The sequence below is a fragment of the Diplodia corticola genome (genome assembly GCF_001883845.1).
Source record: "Diplodia corticola strain CBS 112549 chromosome Unknown scaffold2, whole genome shotgun sequence".
NCBI lineage: Eukaryota > Fungi > Ascomycota > Dothideomycetes > Botryosphaeriales > Botryosphaeriaceae > Diplodia > Diplodia corticola.
Window position 1 is genome coordinate 754,937 of NW_017971481.1, and position 21,310 is coordinate 776,246.

Genomic DNA, 21,310 nt, shown 5'->3' on the forward strand with positions numbered 1-21,310 from the left:
GCCCGCGCTGGCGGCCTGCGTCTGGAGAGTCGGCTCGCGCGGTGTCGGCGGCGGCCCGAGGGCGCCCCAAACGCGAGATCTCTATGTTGAGATCTGTGAGCCGCTAGTCCATGATGTACCGGCGGCGACGGTAAGTCTAGCCTGGCGTGGCATGCTCGCTTCAGTCAATGATCGTGCGTGCGCATCAGCCGGGGGGGGCGGGCGGCCAGCCCAGGTCGGCAATCGAGCTCCCCACCGCGCACGCAGATGAGGAGGCGGACATTCATGCAGCGCGAGGCTTCAGGGCTGATGCACGTTATTCTTGTTCCTGACGCAATCTCCCTCGCGCTGCCGGCGCTGGCGACCCGCCCTGACTAGAGGGCGTGTACCGAGGGCGGGCCCGAATCAGGCAGGCCAGGAACAGCCGCCCGGATCATGGATGCTTCCCAGCTGGAGCTGGCATGCCCGCCGGCCAGAGACCCCGCAACAAGCGTTGCCGAGCCCTGCTTCACCGCGGCGGGTCCTCGAGGCTCCCGTGCTCGCCCAGGCCAATGAGCCTGCTGCGCCGTCCAGGCCTGCGCTGCACGCCACGGATCACCTGTGCTCTTCGGCGCAACCCGTCTGGCTCCCTGTTCGTCCTGGAGCGAGCCGTGTAGTCGGACCCTCCTGCTTGTCGAAGGCGAGATGCTTGGCCTCCCGTCTGTCCCAAAAGCCTAGCATTCGCGGGTCCGCTGATGCGTCACCTCTCTTTTCCCCTAGGAGTTCGTCCCGAGGTACCGCTCTGCGCGCGCCCAACTTTTTTAACAGCTGCCTGCTGACTGCCCTCCAGTGATGCCCTGCGCCGTGTAACCTCCGCGTCTTCTCTTTCGCTTGTTGCTTTCGTTTCTTGCCCTGTTGTTGGCGCGAGCCCGTCCGATCGTTGCTTCGTTTTCGATTCTTCACACGCTCGATTTACCCGGCCTCGACGCCCGCCCACGGTTGCTTCTCCTCGGTATGGCCTCGCCCCTCTTGCCGCGAGGGCTAAGCGCTGATGTATCCTCGTGCCTGTCAGACTCTGCCACAGTGGACCCTGGCCAGCCGCCGAGCGCCGCGCCATTCAGCATCGCAGATATCTAGTCGCCGCCATTACGGCCTTGCACCGCTCACTGCCGGGGCAGAGCTACGCCAAACTCAATCCTCCACCGGCCTGTCAACTTGACACCGTTACCGCGAAGACCTTGGCCGCGCTGCGTGCTGCGTGCAGGGAAGCTCGCTTCAGCTTGCCCGTCGAACCGGCAATCGGGCCCTCCACCCCCAAGCAAAGCCGAGCGGATTAATCCCACAAACCAAAGGGCCGCCCTGCTGAGAACGCCCGCCGTATCTGTCTAACTGCTCGAGCCGCTGCCGCCGTGTTGAAGTTGCACGGAAGCCCGCACGAGAGTCGTCTTTCCAGAAGCGTACCCCGCATTGGGTTGTTCTTTCTTGCTTTTCGCCTGCAAAGCCCCAGTTCTTGCAAAGGCTTGCAACAGCGCACGCCTCGGGGCACACTGCACGAAACCTGCGACTTGCAAGGGTCGCTCAGGACGCCTGTAGCCGCTCCCGCCTGCCATCCTTGCTCGCTGGTCATTCGATCTCGAGCACCCCGGCATCCTGCATCGAGACAGCTTGTACGCAGCCCTCTCTTTGTTTGGCCCTCCCAACCTGCCTTGACTGACCGCAAGCTTCCGTGTCCAGCCACACTCGAGCTCATTTTCCATACCACTTCTCCAGTTCAAGTCTCAGACACAATCTGCCAATGGTTGACGGAATCCTCTCCGTACCGCTCTCACCACCCAGCTCGCCGCGAATGTCTGCGTACACCGCGACTCACGCTGAGTCTGAGTGGCACAGCCAAAGGCCGAAACCGGGAGACGCCAACGACGGGACCATGGGCCTGCAATATTCCGAGGTATCTGGACTCTCTCTTGACGCTCAGAAACGCCCGCCGCTGCGCACTCACAAGAGCTTCCCCTACATGTTGAACCACCAGCCACATCACTCCGCCCCCCAACAACCTGGCGCCTCTGACCAGTCTATTGCCTCTCCACAGCCCCAGAGAGATCGCATCACCATCAGCAACCTGGAAGGGTCGCCGCGGTCGTCTCTGCCGAATGTAACCTATGGTGGCTCGGCCCCCGCCAGCCCAGTCTCGAGGTTGACGCCACCCTCTCCGGAGGGAGAACGGGGTCAAAGAGAGGCCGAAAATGACGCTGCCCTCTCCGCAAGTGGCGACGAGGGCGATGACTCCAAGCCGATGACCGCAGCCGAGCTGCGGGCGCAAAAACGAAAGATGAAGAGATTCAGGTATGTTCATGTGGAAAGTTGCATAATTCGAGCCAGCTTGTCGGCCGTGGAACTGGCAATCGCTACTGCTGAATCATTGGACTCGCGCTGACAATACTCCCATCAGGCTTACGCACAACCAAACTCGATTCTTGATGAGTGAGTTTGCCAGGCAGGCACACCCGGACGCTGCGCACCGTGAACGCCTAGCCAGAGAGATTCCAGGATTGAGCCCACGCCAGGTGCAAGTGTGGTTCCAGAACAGGTAATCCACCACCGATGTCCATCTAAGATAGCCTTGAAAGATTGCTGATTGCGACGACTCTATAGGAGAGCTAAGCTCAAGCGTTTGACGAGCGATGATCGCGAGCGTATGATGAGGTCAAGAGCACTTCCGGATGATTTCGATATGGCCCAGGCATTACATTCTCCTTTTGGCTCGGCCGGTCATGGTGTTGGAACACCCATGGCTTCGCCTGCCACAAATTTTTCACCTAGCTTTCCTGAAGGCAACATGGTCCGGCCTTTGAGCTTAGACAGCATTCGTCGTTTCCCTGAGGGCCCGCAGATGGCGCCAGCTGGTGTGCCTCCACCGTTTGGAGGCTATTCGTTTACGCCTCCCCAGTCTGCCACCGACACTTCGTCTCCCGTTTCCGCAACTGGCGAGCCGAACCCTTTTGCTTATTCGCAGTCCATGGAGAGCAGCCCACGCCGACCGAACCCGTACGTTGGCGGTGTGCCTGCACCCCCACCGTATCCGCAATACCCGCAGGTTCCGCGATTGCAGCTGCATGATCGTATGGCCCGTACCAGGGCCGAGTCTCTTTGCTCTCCCCTGAGGACGAGCATGTCATACAGCAACGATGGCACTCTGAGCCAGTCCAACATTCAACAAGGCCAGAATGCCGAGAACACCAGCATGGGCGAGCACCGCATGCCTCCTACCGGCCTTCCCAGCACCAGTTTGCCAGGATCAAACGTTCCGTATGGCCTGGGATATTCCTGTGAGTAAAAGAAAGTCGGCAGGCGGCTAGCAAACGCTGACCACTATTTAGACTCGCACATTCCTGGTTTCCAGTCGGGTGCGCAACAGCGCATGCGGTCTTTCTCCAGCACCGTGCCTCGCCGCATCGAACTGTCCCAGCACAGCGCTCACTATCAGACCAGCCGAACCCCTGCCCCGTCAAACCCGCAATCCGCCACCTTCCCAAACTATCAAGGCTCCCCACTTTCCACGACTGGCGCGTACAATCAGTCTCCTCTGATGAGTGCGCCGCACACTGTCTCTACGTTCAGCAACTCGCCAGGTTACAATGCTCCATACGGCCAGGCCCCTCAAAGCGGACAGAGCGATCAGTATCAATCGGCGCCTGTCTTCAGTGAAGTTGAGGGCTCGAGTCAGCAGACCGAAAGCAGTGGACTTCCGCACCAATACTAAAAAAGCACTTCAAGCTCTTTCCCTTGACGTGGCCATTATTCAGCATAGCCACGCAGCAAATACGCATGTTACAAGCACAGGTCATAAACACGACCTGGAACAGCATGGATCCGACGTATGAATTTCTTTGGCGAACCTGTTGATCACACCCAGCACTAGAGCTGGTCAAAGATCAAGAAGAGGTCGTCTTCAACATGTATGGATTCGAGGAACGAATTTCCTTGGCCCTCTATCATCGAGACTATACGCTGTTGAATCTCGTATAGTTTCGATGTTTCGACAAAAGCAATTTTTTGGAGGACTTCTTACCCGCGGAGATCCCACGAGGTAGAAGGCTTGTTTGGTTATGACCAACCTTACTCTTCCCCTACAAGACACCATTACTTTCATCCAGGCACCAGAGAGTGGATCCGCCTACCCATGGGCATAGCGTGCGCTTGCATGCGTCCCCTGTTATTCTTTTATTTCCGACACTCAAGCTCTTGAGCTCACTCAGGCTGCAGCTTTGGCTTTTTGTATCTTTCTTTTCAAGCCCCTTTCCTGCGCCATGTAACAACATTCACCATTTCACACTCTGTCATTCTTGCTTGTTTTGTTCTTTTTTTCGTTTCAAGTGATCATTTTTTATGCATTTTCTTTCTCGTGTGGCAACACTATCCCATTGTAATGGCGCGGTGCGCCACACAAGGCCGCTGGCTTTCGAAACTACTATTTCGGATTGGTTTTTTCCACGTTTTTCGAACTGCGTTTGATTTACTGGTGTTTTGTAGGGAGGCTGGACTGGATTTCCAAATTTTGATCTCGACTTTCCTTGTAGGCTACAAGCTGTATAACTCAATAGTGTCTTAACGTGAACACTGTTTTCGAAATGCACATCGACAAAGCTTTTCATTTGGCCCCAAGTGATCAATTGCTGCCTGTTGACGTGATTAAATTGTACCCCTAAAGACAGGGGCTGCCAGAACTCGATGAACGGCTCAGTTGTACCTGATCCAGGAATCTTGGATGAGACAGGCCGGAGATCTGTGCCCAGTAGTCCTAGCCTTGGTGCCCCTGTGCTTCGCAACACAAGAAGAAGTGAAGAGCGAACGAGGAAGATTCGAATTCATGAAACACAACCAGGGTTGGAGGCAGGACATAGGCTCTACGTTGAAAGCCTCCCCAGGAGTGATTTCACCATCAGCAAAGCACAGAGGGCAACGGGAAGAAACCTAGCCGGTAAGGTCCAGAGCGTTGAGTTCAGGGGTGGCGACGTGCCAGTAGAACAAGTTTTCGGAAAGGGCGCCCTAAACTCTGCGTCAACCCTAGCTTCACGCAATGATCGTCGAGGGCCGGGATCAGGCGTGGGCCAAGATGGTTCGCAAGCTCAGACATACGACGACCCCCGGCCAGGAGTGCCTATCTATCTGAGGGTGCTGACTCTTGTCGGTGAATAAGCGTGTGGCGCTGCGTCAGCTATATTCAGGCACGGGCGGCGAAGTGACGAGGCCGGCGGGTGCCGTAGATCTTAGCATATTAGTAGGGCTGGTATTAATTGATCCGCTTGAAGGATCATGTCAACGGCCGTCTACTCGGTTCAGAGAGCAATTCGAGGGACATGGACGTTCGAGAAGGCGTGTGGAAGGCTGCGGCTGAAGGCCGGGGGCCACGACGCTAGGCGTGAGATGTGCTACCCCGGACCTGGGTGACGGCGTCTTCATTAATCTTGAACTCACGTCGGCGAAGATGGCGGCGGCAGCGCCGTTGTCTCGCAGCCAGTCGTCAGCCGCATGCGTCACGTTGGGCGGCGGCTTTGCGGAGAGGATCCAAGTACGCGACCAGTGCATACCTTGCAACCTCGCAGCGGATGAGGTGCGGTGGTACAAGTGCCTCGTCAATCAGGCACCAAAACGCGCGGTGGCGGCTCGTGTTATGGACAGGGCGCTTGGCCTATAGGACGATTACTTGCATCTCGCCTCCCGACACTTTCACGTGTCTCACGGGCAAGGAGGCCTTGCCTTGTTGGCCACATTTCGCGATGCCCACACGCAGCGACATTATCCGTCGGGACGTCGGGAAGAAGCCGGAGGGCAGTCGCGGAGCGCTTCTGCCGCCAGCTTCGCAAAACGTAGCACCTCCGTGGGAACCTTGTCGTGGGCCGTCAGGAAGAGGGAGGGGGGGGATGGCTGCCCAGCCGATGGCCGCCGACTAGGCCCGAGCTGCCGTTTGAGGACAGGCCATCCAGCGGCTGCGGGGGGGACGGTGAAGTCCTCGCCGTGACGGCGGGCATCCCGCGCAACCAGTGAGTGGGCGACTGTGCGGGCGACTGTGCGGGCGACGACCTATGTCAAATTCCGCCATCCTCCCAAGAAAAAGCAGCAACGGACTGGACGTGGCGGCGGCACACGTGGGTGGGCATAAGCTCGTCCCTCTGTCTGTACGTGAGTCACAGAAGCATCCATCGCCGCAACCACTGTGGCTGCCTTAGACCAAGTTTGTTCAGTACATGGGATTTTTCTCTTGTTGTGCCAAACGACACCGTTGCAGCTTGGTGTCATGAACACGATGACTGCTTCGCTGGCCTGGGGCGCAGTCGCTTGCGCATCGCCCAACAGTGACTCACGAGCGCCGTGGGCATCGTGGCTGGCGGCGTTGCGCGACGGGCTGGGCAGCAGTTGTTTGCGATCCCGTGCAAGCGACGAGGGAAGAAGATGGGGCAAGGCAGCAGCAGCAGGCTCACAGGCTCACAGGCTCACAGGCTCGAGGTCCGACGGATGACGGAGATAGCGCACGAAAGGTCGCGCGAAGTCCAAGCTCCCTCTGAGTGGTCCGTTTGAGTTAGCGTGGCCAACGGTGGCAATGGCTTGGGGACCACAGAGCGAACCGGACCAAGGACGTGACGGAACGCTTTGGGCTCGGTGCGGAGAGGACAGCTCAATTGCGACGTTGAGCGGCGGATTTGCCGGGGGATGCTCGACTGGAGCATGTGGCATGGCCGCGGGCGGCGACGCTCAACAGCATCAGCACCAGCAGCGGGTCCTGCTCGGTGGGCGGGTGCAGCTTTGTTTCGCCCGGCCGGTCGCCGCCAGGCGAGAGAGGGCCGCTGGCGGGCGCACTGACGACTGGACCGCGCTCGAAAAGCCGTGAGCCCACACCACGCGCGCGCAGCGGCTGGACGCGCTGGAGCAGCGAGCTGGGCTTCTGGCGCGGGCTACGGTGCGGCTGGCCCGCCGCGCAGAGGATTGGGTGCGTGCCGGCAAGGCTGATGAGCGCGGCCGCGCCAGTCATGCGTGCTGTGACTCTGGGCCGTATGCTTGGGGCGAGCGCGGTGCGCGCGATGATGTAGCACGCCCGGGGCGCATTGATTGGAAGGCTGCACCCGTGACGCCCACCGGGCGCTGCGCAGAGGGACGCGGCTGGGCGGTGCAGGCCGCGGCGTCTGATTCAGCGCAGCGCACCACGGCTGGTGTGAGGTGCCAATTCGCGGGCTGCCGCGCTGGCGCGTGGTGTTGGGCGGGCCGCCCCTAGATATGCCAAGCCCGCTCAAAAAACTTCCCAGTGCCTCGCTCAGCACAAACCCTTTCATCATCTTCTCATCAACCATCACCTCCCACCCGAGAAAAGCCGGCCCCTCTGCGCAAGCAGTATACGGCCGCATTTGACAGTTTCGCAGAGTCCCCTCTGGAACTTGTCTGCCCCGTCATCCGACGCGAGCACCCGCCCACGACACTTTCACCGGTCGTCGTGTCTTCCGAGCCGCAGGTGTGCACCGACGACACCTCGCCCTTCACTTCGCCTGTGCTGGTTTTTGTCGAGCGTTTCCTTTCCTCCCCCGCTCTCCGCTCTCCGCTCCGAGCGACCTCCCGTAATACCCGGCCGTCGAGTTTGACATTCGCGCGCCATCGTCCGAGTCCTCCTCCCGTCGCCTCCGCTTAATCGCACCCGTCCGCTCGTCCGCCTCAAACCTCCAGCAAACGGATAAATGAGCAGCTCCAGCCCCGCGACGAACCCCACGACGAACGCCGCGCAGACCGCCAACGCCGCTTCCAACCAATCCACCGGAACGACGTCGCCCTCTGTCGCTGGCGCCGCTCAGCCCGCCGCCAAGTCGTACGCCAGTGCTGCGACAAAGAAGTCCGGTTCGCCTCCCGCGATCGCTTCTAGCACTCCCCAAGTGGCGGTGGGCTCTGCACAGCATGGAAAGACGGGCTCTGTGAACGGCAAAAGTCAAATCCAGCCTGCCGTTCCGGCCGTCGGCGCTGCGCCGATCGCCAATGGAGCTCCTGCCCACGGACGCAAGCCCTCTTCCATGACCATTAGCGCCGCTGGCACCTCTGGCCCCATGGCCAACGGCTCCAACGCTCGCCCAAACATCAGCTTCGGTTCTATGAACGCAGGCGGCTCGCCTGCCATTGCCAACAGCGTTCCTCAGGCGTTGCCCAACAGCACGCCCAACCCGCGCATCACCTCGCCTGCCACCTCTCCTTCACCCATTCCGCAGCCGCCTGCGAGCGGCGGACGTCCTCCGGCCAGTCTGCAGGGCCAGGGCAACGGCTTGAGCTTTGGATCCATGGGCGGCGAAAATGGTGGCCAATCGGTATGTTCACCTCGCCTCGTGTTACTTTGTCAAAGCCTGTTTATTCCTTCTCGTCACTTGCACTCACCTCACCTGCGTTCCTGCTTTATCCCACAAAAGGCTGTGGCCCTGTGCCGTGATTCACAGGCTGACGATTTTCGATGCTTAATAGGGCCGACCCGTTTCCATGCCCCCACAGGGCCCACCGCCAATGCCGCAAGCTCAACACTTGCGCCGCGAGTCCTCACAATCTGCACACAGCGATATGAGCAACCCAGCTATGAACCGCAACTTCGTGCCCCAGGCCGGTCGCGGTCGGGGTTACAATGGAGGATACAGCGCGCCCTCTCCGGGCCCGCAGTTCCGCCAACCCCTCAACCAGATGCGCGGCCCTATGCCTGGTCAATTCCAGGGTCAGGGCGGTCCCATGGGATCACCCTACCGCCAGAATCGCAGTCCCGCCTTGACCCCGGCTACCATGCAGCAACAGGCGCAGTTTGCCAACCAACCGCAAATGCCCCACGCGGGGTACCCTGGGTACCCACACCAGTTTCAGCCAAATGTAAACAACAAAAATCCCACCCTTGTCAGCACTTCCGGGCCAGTCGACACTCCAACGACTAGCCAGGAACCTTCGCTCTTCATTCCAACCCCAGCTTCTGCACCACTTTTAGCAGTCTCTCGGACTGAACTTCAGCACACCTTCAAGACCCAACTTTCTTCTTTTCCAAATATTGATCCGAAAAACGGCAATTTCGAAGACTTTCTAACAGAACTCAAGGCCCAGGGCTTCTATGGGATGCAGCCTCAGCATCTTGATCCGACTCAGTTCAACCACTACTACCAACCCGCTCCATACATGCACCCCGGCATGCCTTATCAGACTGGTGCTCCCCCCAGTCCTCGCCCCATGAACCACGCACCCCATGCTGCACAGCCGTTCATACCAGGTCAGTATGCTGCGCCTCATGCACAGAGCATGTCGCGCACAAACTCGCAGGTTTCCGAACGCCCACCCTCGACCATGGCAAACCCTCAAACGCCGTCGATGGCTGCCGCTAGCCACGTCTCACACACACCTACTCAGAGCTCTAGCAGTCCCGCACCTTCTTCGAACTTTACGATACCCGCGAGGACTAAGAGCAAGGGAATTGTCATCAAGAACCCTGAAGGTGAGGTCGTGACGTTTGAGAAGAAGTCTTCTTCCCCGGCTCCAGGGCCCTCCAAATCTCCTATCGTTGTTTCCTCCACTCCTACCCCTCCCCCACGCGCTCCCAGCGCCAATTCTCAGCATGGTCGGACGGACAGCATTTCACAGAAGACTGCCGAGGAGAAGAAGGCGGAATTCCAAGAACAGTTCCAGAAGCAGCTCGCTGAGGAAAGGCGCAGGAAGGATGAAGAGGAGAGGTTAACCAAGGAGAAGAAGGAGAAGGAAGAGAAGGAGGCAGCGGAAGCACAGGCAGCCAAGGACAAGGCCGAAGCCGACGAGAAGGCCGCGAAGGAGCGCGAAGCTGCTGAGGCTGCTGCGAAGGAAGAGGCCGAGAAGAAGGCTAAGGAAGAGGCTGAGCAGAAAGCCAAGGAGGCAGAACAGGCCGCCAAGGAGGCTGAGGAGAAGAAGGCGAAGGAGGCTGAAGAGGAAGCTGCTAAGCAGGCCGATGAAGCCACCAAGAAGGCTGAGGAAGAGCGCCTTCGTAAGGAAGAAGACGAGCGCCTCGAGCGCGAAATTGCCGAGATGGAGGCCGCTGAGCGTGAGGAAGAAGAGCGCGAGAAGGCTTTCCAAGAGAAGAAGCAGAAGCAGAAAGAAGAGGCTGAGGCCAAGGCCGCAGAGGCTGCCAAGAAGGCCGATGATGAGATGAAGCGTCTTGAGCGTGAAGCAGAGGAGCGCGAGCTCGCGAAGGAGCGTGGCGAGTCGAAGGAGCAGACAGAGGAGGATAAGGCCGAGGCTGCTAAGCTGTTCGCTTCCCTCAAGAAGCCGACCTTTGGACCTGCCGCCACTGAAGCTGCTTCGGAGGCCATGCCCCCGCCTGCTCAGCCTGCTTCGAAGGCTGCTGCCGCCGCCGCCAAGCCCAAACCTGCTGCTCTCAAGCTTGAGACTCGTAAGCCTGTCGAGCCTCCGGCACCTACTCCCGGTATGCAGGCCCTTAAGTCTGCCCGCTTCCTGAGAGTGCAGGCCGATGATCTCAAATATCCCGAGGGTGTCAAGTCGCCAAACCCTGCGCTTAACCAGGGCCGTGGTGGCAAGGGCTTCAAGTACGACAAGGACTTCCTGCTTCAATTCCAGGAAGTCTTCAAGGAGAAGCCTTCGGTCGACTGGGACAACAAGGTCAGGGAAACGGTTGGCGAGGGCGGCGACTCTGCCCGCCCTGGATCCGCTCGCACTCCTTCTGGCATGGGCAGTCGCGGCTCTCGCAACACAATGCCTCTTCCGGGAGGATCTATTGGCAATTTCGCAATGACCGGCGGCAACCGTACTCTGCCTCCTGGTACCACTTCCAAGGATCGGTTCGCACTCTCCAATGGCATGGGTTCTCGCAGCTCTTCCGCCAACCCTATGGCAAACTTTGGCGGTGCTCGCACTGGCAGTTTCCCCGGCGGATCCCTTGCTGGTCGTTCTGCCTCGTCTTATGCTCCTGCAGTCAACAACTCGCCTCGCTCTGGCAGTGGTCGCAAGCAGCAGAGCCGTCGTGGCAACCCTTCAAGGAGGGATGAGGAGAAGACCATGCCTCTTACCGCTAACGCAGAGATCGCGCCTTTGGAGAGGTCGAATACCGGCTGGGTTCCGACTAGTCTTACGCAGCCTGCTCAAGTCAACCTTGCCGCGGGCAACCTTACCCCGGATGTTGTGCAAAGAAAGGTCAAGGCAGCTCTCAACAAGATGACTCCCGAGAAATTCGACAGAATCGCCGATCAGATCCTCGAGATTGCCAAGCAATCCGAGAACGAGACCGATGGCAGAACCCTGCGCCAGGTCATCCAGCTCACCTTTGAGAAAGCTTGTGACGAGGCTCACTGGGCTTCCATGTACGCCAAGTTCTGCAAGCGCATGCTTGAGACCATGTCCCCGGCCATCAAGGATGAGGATGTGCGCGACAAGAACGGCAACCCCGTCCTTGGTGGTAACCTGTTCCGCAAGTACCTGCTCAACCGCTGCCAAGAAGACTTCGAGCGGGGTTGGGAAGCCAATCTTCCCATGAGAAAAGAAGGCGAAAGCGAAGAGGCTGCCATGCTCAGCGAGGAGTACTACATTGCCGCCGCTGCAAAGAGAAAGGGTCTCGGTCTCATTCAGTTTATTGGCGAGCTCTACAAGCTCGGCATGCTTACGGTCCGCATCATGCACGAGTGTGTCATGAGGCTGCTGAACTTTGAGGGAGTCCCTGACGAGTCTAACATTGAGTCGTTGGTCAAGCTGCTGAGGACCGTTGGTGCCACCATGGAGACCAGCGAGGCTGGTGCCCAGATGATCCGCGCCTACTTTGAGCGGATCGAGAAGGTCAAGGACCTGCCTGCCCTCCCCAGCCGTATGCACTTCATGCTGCTCGATTTGGTGGAATTGAGGAGGAAGGGCTGGAAGTCGAAGGACGATGCCAAGGGTCCCAAGACTCTCCAGGAGATCCACGAAGAGGCCCTCAAGGCCCAGCAGCAAGCCGAGCTCGAGAGGTCACGCAACCCGCCCCGTGGCGGCGGCGGCGGCCGGCCGGCCATGGGCCGAGGCGACGTTCGCTCCTTCTCTGGTGGCGGCATGATGCCCCCGCCGGACTACAAGCACAACACTCTGGGCATGGACGACCTCAGAAAACTATCCAAGAACGCGTCTGGTCGCACCTCGAGCTCTGGTACTGGCACTTTCGGACCTTCCGCCCTATTTGCCGGTCGCAGCAGCAGCGGCCGTAGGAACCTCGGCCCTGGTGGCGGTTTGAACAGGACTGGCGACGACTCGGGCAACTCTTCCCGCACCGGAACCCCACCTGTCAAGGAGAAGGATGCCCAGCCTACGCACACGAACTCGTTCAGGTAAGAATGCCGAAGTGGTCCTTGAACGTAAAAGTACAGAAACTGACGGTGTTGTAGTGCGCTAGCAGCTCTTGAAGCCGGAGATGACAACCATGAAGCCGCGTCTCCAGAGCCGAGCAAGGTCCAGCCAGCCACGGCAGGCGGCGAGAAGAAGGAAGGTGCTGGGGCATAGATTCCTTTTGCATTCAACGGCATCCGATTTCTCCGACCGCGGCTCTTCCTCTTCGGACTTTCTCGGTTCGACCGTTTTCTACATCAGTTGCATAGATTTCGGTTTGCTTGCGCATCTGAACGGGCTGCATTTTCGCGTGGGTCTCTTCGTGGGCTGTCTTAAGACAAAAGTTCTCCATTTCTTCGGGTTTCGGGCAGGGTTTGGGCAAAAAGAAAGGGCTTCCGTGTTTTCTCCAATTCCCAATGCTTTTTTGCTTTTCCTTCGTTTGCGCAATGAACGTTCATGTATGGCGGGGACATTACCCCACGGCGTTGACGGCATTTTCCTTTTTTTCATAATGATTCGACTTTTGCGCGAGTATCACGATCGGAAAGAGCGGTTTGGAGGGCCCTTTTCGTTGCAAGCCGGTCAAACACACATGCTCGATGCGGCATTTTACTCGTACACGCTGGAACACGGCACCGTGGCTCCGCCCGCTCCTTTGGTTTGGCTGTCGATATTGTTAGGTATGTGCGGACCGGGCGCTCGCAGCCAGATCTGCTACGAGCTTTCCTTTCCTTCGTGCGGGCTCGTGGAGGAAGGCAGCGGAACGTCGGGATGATCAAGCACACCAAAACGAGGCAGAATGGGTTTGATGATCGCGACGTATGAACGGACGACTGATAGAGCTGGCCGGACGGTTTTCTCTTTCTCCTACGACTACCGCTGCTACTTCTGCAGGTGCACTGCGATTCCTATCTTCCTTTCCTCCTATTGTCCTCTTTGTCGCTGTACACAGGAGAGCGCAGATAATCATACGAGCTTCTAAAAATCTCAAGGCCGCAGTGCACATGACTGGTGTGAAGGTTGTCGAGCCCTGTCTGACCTGCGACATGGTTTTGTCGTGGCGTTATCCTCGTTACTCAAAGGGCATCAAAGACGAGTCGAGTGTGCGAAGTCTAGGCTAGCGGGGTGTTATAGCAGTCCTATCAGCGGGCGCTAGGCTTGGGCGATCATATGTGTCCGGGCCATCACCTTATTATCGATGTCATTTCTTTTGATGCCCTTTTCTTAATGATGATCCTCCTGCGATATAGTGCCAAACACGGCATCCCCCCGTTTCTTTTTTTTGACAGTGCGGCATCACGCATCCCGCCCGCGCCCAAGGTACCGGGTCTCTCGCTTTGCTCTGTGCATGGTCCTTTTCCCACCGCACGGCCCTCGACTCTTATCCGTACTTCGCGACCTTTTCGTCATGCGGGGTGAGGGGGGAAGCCAAGCAGAAAGCTACGGGTGCGCTAGGAGAATATCAGGGGTCCGCGCGGAGACATGGTTGGATGACGGGTGCTGGGAAGAGGAAGGGAGTTGGTGAAAGTACCAGATCCTCATAATAATCCAGATAGCGGGTGAGACACAACAGAGTCTTTACCTCATCTGACGCAATATCCCCAGCGGCGTCGAGCACATAGCCGGTGGACCCTGCAGGGAACACGCCTGGTGATCGTAGATGGCCAGCCGCTGCAGCTGATGTGCGGTTTCGTCAGACCCCGGTGGCGCAGTGGCTTCGCCGAATCAGCATCGCGGGGCGGGTGGATCGTCCGTCTGCAACCGTTGTTGTGGGCTACGTAGTAGACATGCAGACGTCATAGGGCCCCTTGCGAACCGTCGAGCGCGGGGACCACCGCCGTTGATGCCTATTAAACAGCCGCTGGCTGCCGCCGTTTCGTACCTTATCTCCAATCCCACCCTCAGAATCAACCAGGTACTGCTCTCGAAGCGGATCCAAACCAGCGGAACCCATACTACGACACAAAACTTACATTCGACTTCTCAACACATAATGTCTTCCGACCAGAACCAGAACCAGAACAAGCCAGGTGCGCACGCCTTCATCACCACACAACCATCATCGCCACCACCCCCCGTTTCTCCCGCAGGTGCTTTTTTTTTTTCTTTAGTAGCACCTGCTAAACGCTAATTAGGCATCTTCGGATCCTTAGGCAACGTCGCTGGTAGCGCTGCCGGCACTGTTGGAAAGGGCGTCTCGGGCGTCACCAACACGCTGGGCGAGACCGTCGGTACTGTTGGCAAGGGTCTCGGCGATACCCTTACCGGTGTGACGAAGGGTCTCGGTGACACGACCAAGGGTGAGTAGAACTGCGATAGCGCCAAGGGAAAGCTCAGGCTGACAATGTCAAAGGCGTTGGAAACACCGTCAACGCTGGCACCGATAAAGTTGGAGACACTGTGTCTAGCAAGCCCAGCGACACCAAGTAAAGGATGGAATGCGGGTGGATGCTTACGACGTAATGATCACTGCATACTGAGGATTTGACCTTGCTTCTCGCCAATGTAATAATCACAAGTATTTCTTCTTGATCGCCTTGTGTCACGACTGTGATTGTCGGCAATGGAACAACGTCACATCTAGACCAGATATCCCTGCTGCATGATTGCATGAACACTATATTGTCACTACGATTGTTTACTATTCTAACCCAATCACTCGTTCGACCATTCGGGCTTCCTCTTCTCGGCAAATGCGGCCATTCCTGCAGTTTCATCAGTTGGCTGGTCTACGAAACATTTTGGAGAATACATACCAATCTTCTGATCCTTGCTGCCAAACAAGCTGTGGAAGACTCTCCGCTCGAATTCGACACCCTCTCTGATACCCTGGTCCTGACTCTTATTCACAACCTCCTTGCCGGCCTTGACGGCTATCCTGCTGTAGCCAGCAATCTTGGCGGCCGTGTCAATGGCGCCATTGACGCACTCGTCCGCAGAGTCAAAAACCTTGGCGGCGAGACCCCACTCGTACGCCTGCTTGCCCGTGAAGTTGTCGCCGGTGAGGACCAGATCCATGGCCTTGGCCTTGCCGATGGCGCGGGTCAGACGCTGGGAGCCGCCGGCGCCGGGGATGACGCCGAGCTTGATCTCGGGCTGGCCGAAGGTGGCGCCCTGGGAGCAGTACAGGATGTCGGCCATCATGGCGAGCTCGCAGCCGCCGCCGAGGGCGTAGCCGTTGACGGCCGAGATGACGGGCTTCTTGATCTGCGCCGTCATGTCGGACCAGTTCTCGATGAAGTCGCGGCCGTAGGCGTCGGCGAACGACTTGTCCTTCATCTCCTTGATGTCGGCGCCGGCGGCGAAGGCCTTGGCCGAGCCCGTGATGACGATGGCGCCCGTGTCCGCGTCGGCGTCGAGCTTGCGCAGCGCGTCGTTGAGCTCGGCGATGAGCGGCGAGAAGAGGGCGTTGAGGGCTTTGGGCCGGTTCAGCGTCACTAAAAGGCGGAGGAAGAGAAAGCAATTGTTAGACCACTGGCGTCAAAGCATTGCTGCGAGACTGGCGCATACCCAGGCCCACACCAGGCTTGGGGGAGGAGACCTGGATGTGCTCATATGAAGGCAGCGCGGTCGAGTAGCACCGCACAACGCGGGGGAAAGCTGGCGAGCGAACGAATTGGGAGGCGAGTCTCCGGGACGCGAGGAAGGAAGCCATTGTCAATGTTGGAGGAGGCTGTCAGAGGGGCGAGAAGAAAAGAGAGAAGAGGGGCCGCATAGCGGTGGAGAGCTCTGGCGGAGCTGCGCAGCTGCGCAGCTGCAGGCATGTGCTATTGCCGAGGGAAGCCGTGGCCCTGCGTCATACGTAGTAAGCCGTGTTGGTGCCTGAGCAGCAAGGCAGAAAGCAAGGCAGAGCCTCAGGCAACAAGGGGCACGGATCGTTTTCAGGCGACTTGTCCCAAAGTTGGGGGAGGCGCAACACCAGCCGCGCAGTTCGCAGTCGCGCCAGCGCCCGTTGAGCCATCCTTCCATCTCCGAGGAAAAAAAAAAGGTTGCGTGTCTTGCTCAGCCACACCCACTCCCTGCCTTAACTCTCGGCATACCGCCGCCTCTTCTTCCTCTTCCATTTAGGCTCCCGCCATTTGCGCATCCGCCTCGACAGTCCTCGCCGCCTCTCCACAGCCTGCGCTATCATGGACGCGCCTGAGCCCGAGACCCCCTTTGCCGCCGTGAGCGCGCAAACCACCAAGTACGGCCAGGTAAGCCCAGTCGCGGATCGCCCAAGCTCTGACATTGGCGCGCTCGCTGACGCACCGCCAGATCTACCAAGCCTATCTCGACAAGTCGACGCCCTTCGTCACCCAGCGCTGGGTAGGCACCGGCGTGCTCTTCCTCATCTTCGGCCTGCGCATCGTGTTTGCGCAGGGCTGGTATATTGGTATGGGAGCGCTGGATCTGCAGATGACGGTTGCAAGCAAAGGCTAACGACGCGGGGCGCAGTTGCCTACTCGCTGGGAATCTACCTCCTGAACCTGTTCCTGGCCTTCATCTCGCCCAAGTTCGACCCGGCGCTGGAGCAGGATGAGGGCATGGAGGACGGCACGGCGGGCGGCCTGCCCACCAAGGAGGAGGACGAGTTCAAGCCGTTTGTGAGGAGGCTGCCCGAATTCAAGTTCTGGTACTCGGCCACCAAGGCCATCGCCATCGGCTTCTTCTGCAGCTGGTTCGTCATGTTCGACCTGCCCGTCTTCTGGCCCGTCCTGGTTGTCTACTGGTTGATTCTGTTCTGCCTGACGAGTAAGTCTCCCCTTGCAGAGGCGAGCGAGCGAGGGTGCATCTAACAAAGTGCGCAGTGCGGAGGCAAATCCAGCATATGATCAAGTACCGCTACGTGCCCTTCACCGTGGGCAAGAAGCAGTTTCGCGCCAAATGAGCGGTAGGAGAGCCGGCACACGGAGGAGAACGAGAGGCGGAGCGAAAGCGGGCGAGCGTTTTGTGGCGGAGGGAACGCTGTACTCACACGACCATTGGCTTAGCCTCAGCATAATTTGGAGTCGGGAGGGTATAATGTCGCCATGGCCGTTCGCGGCCGCGTGTATGTGTATGTATGGACACGGAGTTATGAACAAGACCGGCTTGGATCAAATCAACCGACAGCCATTTTTCGAAAATCTGCATCCGCCCCCACAAGTCACAGGCATCACGTCCTCTTCATTGGGGCCAGTGGAGGTTTGACACAGGTACGTCGAGATGTTTGCTTCAGCTGTCTGGATAGGAAGCATGATCCACTGCAAGTAGACTACCACAAGCCGCGCGCAATCCGCCAGGACGAAAGAGGGATCGGCCAAAGAAGATGGCAAACGACCGACTGCAATAATGCCACTACTGGGACAAAACGGAAGGGCTCTGGCGCTGCATCTTCGGCGCCGGGCTGGCGTGCTGACGACGCAGCTGCTGATTGGCCGAGCCGTGACCATCGAGACTACGATGCCGCGCATGGCTGCCCCTCAACACCACGCGCCTGTGCACATGGCGCCACGAGGGCCTGTAAGAGGTCCGTCCCTGGGCGCTGCTTGCGGCTACCATCTGCACGATCTGCGTCGCTCTAGGACCCTGACGTGCCGGCGCAGAAGAGCCTCAACATGTGCTTCCCACCACCCGCCCTCATTGGTGGCCTACGCCTTCTGTCTTCTGCCTTCGTTCCATCATGTGCGCCAACCTCGCGACTATATGTGTTTTTTTCCGTGATATATCCTTGGCTGTACCCCCGCCTTGACAATCCTCTCTGCAATCTCCCTCGCCATCCAACATGACGCTCGCAGAACTCGGGGTCCTCCCGGGCATTAGCCTTCCGTTCAATGCTGATGTTCAAGTTGCTCTTTTTCTCGTTGGTTACGTCGCCTTCCTTGCCCTTGTTCTATACCTTGGCTTCCGCTGGGACAAGCCCGGTAGGAAGAAGCCCACCCGTCCACCAAACGCCATCGAAGCCTACCTCCGTTTCATCTGGGGTTGTTTCTTCAAGCCGCACACCGGTGACGGCAACGGCAGCCAGCAAGATGCTCTGGAAAGCTTCTACAAGCAACAGGCCTCCGTCTACGACGCCACCCGCGTCAAGCTCCTCCACGGCCGCACAGACATGCTGGGTCTAGTCGCTGCCCAGTTGCAGCACAAGGTTAATGCTGGGCTCTACCCACGCAAGCCCATCTGGGTTGATGTAGGTGGACTCCTTGTTCGTCTGTTGAGAGTGCACCTGCACAGACCACGAGGGAAATTCATAAGATGGAGCGTGGCTGACCATGGCGTAGGTCGGTGGTGGCACGGGCTGGAACATTGAGCAGATGGCAAGATTCGTTGATGTGCCTGACTTCTTCCGCTCCGTATACCTAGTCGACTTCTCTCCGTCCCTCTGCGACATCGCTCGAGCACGCTTCGCGCACCTTGGCTGGACCAACGTCAAGGTCATCTGCCAAGATGCCCGCACCTTCCGCCTTGCCGACCACGAGCCGGCCCATGAGGCAGCTCTCGTTCCCTTGAGCCAGCATGAATACATCCCAGGGCCCAGGTCGAACACGATGGGTGCGGAGCTCGTGACCATGAGCTACGCCCTGTCCATGATCCCCGAGTTCTACCCCGTCATCGACTCTCTCTCCTCTCTGCTATCTTCCAACGGTATAATTGGCGTCGTTGATTTCTATGTTCAGAACAAAGTGGATTTCCAGAGCAGGAACTACGTCGGAGGCGTCATAGACAGGCACTGCATGTGGCTCTCTCGTGTGTTCTGGAGAACGTGGTTCGAGACCGATAGAGTCAACCTTGAGCCAGCAAGAAGGGTGTGTGTACCAAACAGGATTGGGTGAAGGCTAAAGCTGACTGGCACAGGACTACCTCGAGTACAAGTTCGGTACCGTCCTTAACGTCAACGCCCGCAACCACTTCCTCGGCGTGCGCATCCCCTACTACGTCTGGGTGGGCTGCTCCAAGGAGAGTGGCTCCTCTCACACCAAACTTGCCGAGGTCGACGCCGCCGCCACCGAGTCCCCCTTCCTGTCTGCTATTGATCTCCAGAGCAGGACCTCTGGTCGCCGCGATAGCGGTGTGGAGCTCCGCAGTAAGGCCTACGAATCAGCCGTCATCAACCTCGCCGCCAGCCTGCCCCTCCCATCCAGCTGGTACCAGAACCACCACTGGCGCATCTTCTACGACGACCAGCTGCAAAAGCACCGCCAGTTCAAAAATGAATATATCTATGCCTTCACATGGGAAGACAGCCGTGTCGATGCTCGTCTCCTGCAGGTCAACTCAAACGATGTTATACTGGCCATCACCAGTGCTGGCGACAACATCCTGTCATTTGCCCTGGAGAAGCCGAAACGCATCCACGCTGTCGATCTGAAGTAGGTTCCATAGACGCCCTTGTTGAACCCACGCTGACCACTGTCTTGAACAGCCCCAACCAAAACCACCTTCTTGAGCTGAAGGTGGCCGCTTTCACTGCTCTAGGCTATGAAGACGTATGGAAGCTGTTCGGTGAGGGCAAGCATGAGTCTTTCCGCGAGCTGCTCATCAGCAAGCTCTCACCGCACCTTTCCAGCCTTGCCTTCCAGTTCTGGCTGCAGCACGGGGAGCAGACATTCTCGCCTTCTGGAAAAGGCCTGTACTCAACCGGAGGCTCGGGTTTCGCGCTTGCATGGGTTGGACATTTGCTGCGCTTCATGGGTCTCGAGCAAGAAGTCGAAAAGCTGTGCGCCGCAGAGACGCTGAACGAGCAGCGGGAGATCTGGCAGCGTAGTATCCGGAAGGTGTTGCTCAGCAAACTCCTCGCGTGGACGGTCGTCGCCAACGAGAAGTGGTTGTGGAAGGCGCTGGGTGTGCCGCCCAACCAGCGGAACATGATCGAGGAGGACTATGCCAAGCTGAACCGCGAGGAGCAGCCTTCTTCCCAGCAGCGGCAGCAAGGAAGCCATACCGGTGGCTCCCTTGCCAGTGGCCTCATGTCCGGCCATGCCATCTGGCAGTACGCGGTGGACACGCTCGATCCGGTCGTCAACAACACCCTGCTCAGCAACGACAACCACTACTATATGGTCTGCCTCAAGGGCCACTACACCCGCCGCTCGCACCCTGATTACCTCACGCCCAAGGCCCACATGAAGCTCTCCAAGAAGTCGTCTTCGTCGTCGTCGTCTTCCACGCCACCGTCCCCGTCCCCACTCTCTTCCCCCTTCACCTCCCCAGCAAGCTCGCCCCGTCCCGATCACCACCACAACTCCCCCTTATTCGCACCGTCATCCCCTTCTCCTGCTCACACCACCACCGCCGGCGCCGCCTTCTCCGGCCTCCGCATCCACACAGACGAACTCAACGAAGTCCTCTCCCGCATGGCCCCCGCGACCCTCACCATCGCCGTCATCATGGACAGCATGGACTGGTTCGACCCGGACCCCACCACCACAACAGAAAAAACGACAAAAACAAAAACAAACCCCGCCACGCCCCCTCCACCGCCATCGCCATCCCCATCATCCCCAGCAACGACCCAGATCCGCGCGCTCAACCGCGCCCTCTGCGCGCGGGGGCGCGTGCTCCTGCGCTCCGCGGCGCTGCGGCCGTGGTACGTCGACGTCTTTGAGCGCGAGGGCTTCGCGGCGCGGCGCGTGGGGGCGCGTGACGGCGGCGGGCGGGCACGCGGCGGGTGCGTCGACCGGGTCAACATGTATGCGAGTGCGTGGGTGTGCGTCAAGGTGGCGGATGTTGTGGCGGATTGTGGGAGTAGCGGCAGCGGCGGCAGCAGCAGGGGGGTGGTGGGGACGAGTATGCTGAGGGAGGAGGAGGAGGAGTCTGGGGCTCGGAAGGGTGGTGGGGGTGATGTTGATGGGTTGGGGAGGCCCATGGAGAGGTTGGATATTTGAGGATTTTTTTTTTTTTGGTTTTGGTGCGTTGCGATTCGCGTTGGTGGCATTGGTGTGGATTTGGTCTGTTTAGCTCAGGATATATGTATGTAGTGTGCGTATAATGAACATGTGCATGTGCAAAACTTGTTGAATGCTGAGGACGGCGAAGTGAGGGGCAACTGGTGACTTTGCGTGGGTGG

General features: G+C 58.6%; 6 protein-coding genes across 6 annotated transcripts; 5 read left to right on the forward strand and 1 right to left on the reverse strand.

Moving 5' to 3' along the window:
* Positions 1-1,753: 1,753 nt before the first annotated feature.
* On the forward strand, positions 1,754-3,718 carry BKCO1_2000249 (homeobox domain-containing protein; the record flags this gene model as incomplete). Its single annotated transcript, XM_020272451.1, has 4 exons — positions 1,754-2,301; positions 2,408-2,545; positions 2,611-3,284; positions 3,336-3,718. The coding sequence occupies 4 exons, from the start codon at positions 1,754-1,756 to the stop codon at positions 3,716-3,718; spliced, it is 1,743 nt and encodes a 580-aa protein (XP_020134801.1).
* Positions 3,719-7,679: 3,961 nt separating this feature from the next.
* Positions 7,680-12,456, forward strand: BKCO1_2000250 (eukaryotic translation initiation factor subunit eif; the record flags this gene model as incomplete). The annotated part of the gene is made up of 3 exons (XM_020272453.1): positions 7,680-8,294; positions 8,446-12,284; positions 12,342-12,456. The coding sequence occupies 3 exons, from the start codon at positions 7,680-7,682 to the stop codon at positions 12,454-12,456; spliced, it is 4,569 nt and encodes a 1,522-aa protein (XP_020134966.1).
* Positions 12,457-14,275: 1,819 nt separating this feature from the next.
* Positions 14,276-14,712, forward strand: BKCO1_2000251 (ca2+-modulated nonselective cation channel polycystin; the record flags this gene model as incomplete). The annotated part of the gene is made up of 3 exons (XM_020272454.1): positions 14,276-14,372; positions 14,418-14,582; positions 14,636-14,712. 3 exons carry the CDS (start codon positions 14,276-14,278, stop codon positions 14,710-14,712), a joined length of 339 nt encoding a protein of 112 aa, XP_020134967.1.
* A 225-nt stretch (positions 14,713-14,937) lies between these two features.
* Positions 14,938-15,937, reverse strand: BKCO1_2000252 (enoyl-hydratase; the record flags this gene model as incomplete). The annotated part of the gene is made up of 3 exons (XM_020272455.1): positions 14,938-14,987; positions 15,039-15,719; positions 15,793-15,937. 3 exons carry the CDS (start codon positions 15,935-15,937, stop codon positions 14,938-14,940), a joined length of 876 nt encoding a protein of 291 aa, XP_020134968.1.
* A 475-nt stretch (positions 15,938-16,412) lies between these two features.
* BKCO1_2000253 (golgi membrane protein) lies at positions 16,413-17,152 on the forward strand (the record flags this gene model as incomplete). Its single annotated transcript, XM_020272456.1, has 4 exons — positions 16,413-16,478; positions 16,540-16,657; positions 16,720-17,016; positions 17,073-17,152. 4 exons carry the CDS (start codon positions 16,413-16,415, stop codon positions 17,150-17,152), a joined length of 561 nt encoding a protein of 186 aa, XP_020134969.1.
* An 876-nt stretch (positions 17,153-18,028) lies between these two features.
* BKCO1_2000254 (3-amino-3-carboxypropyl transferase protein) lies at positions 18,029-21,128 on the forward strand (the record flags this gene model as incomplete). The annotated part of the gene is made up of 4 exons (XM_020272457.1): positions 18,029-18,433; positions 18,525-19,049; positions 19,099-19,613; positions 19,667-21,128. 4 exons carry the CDS (start codon positions 18,029-18,031, stop codon positions 21,126-21,128), a joined length of 2,907 nt encoding a protein of 968 aa, XP_020134964.1.
* Between the last annotated feature and the right edge of the window lie 182 nt (positions 21,129-21,310).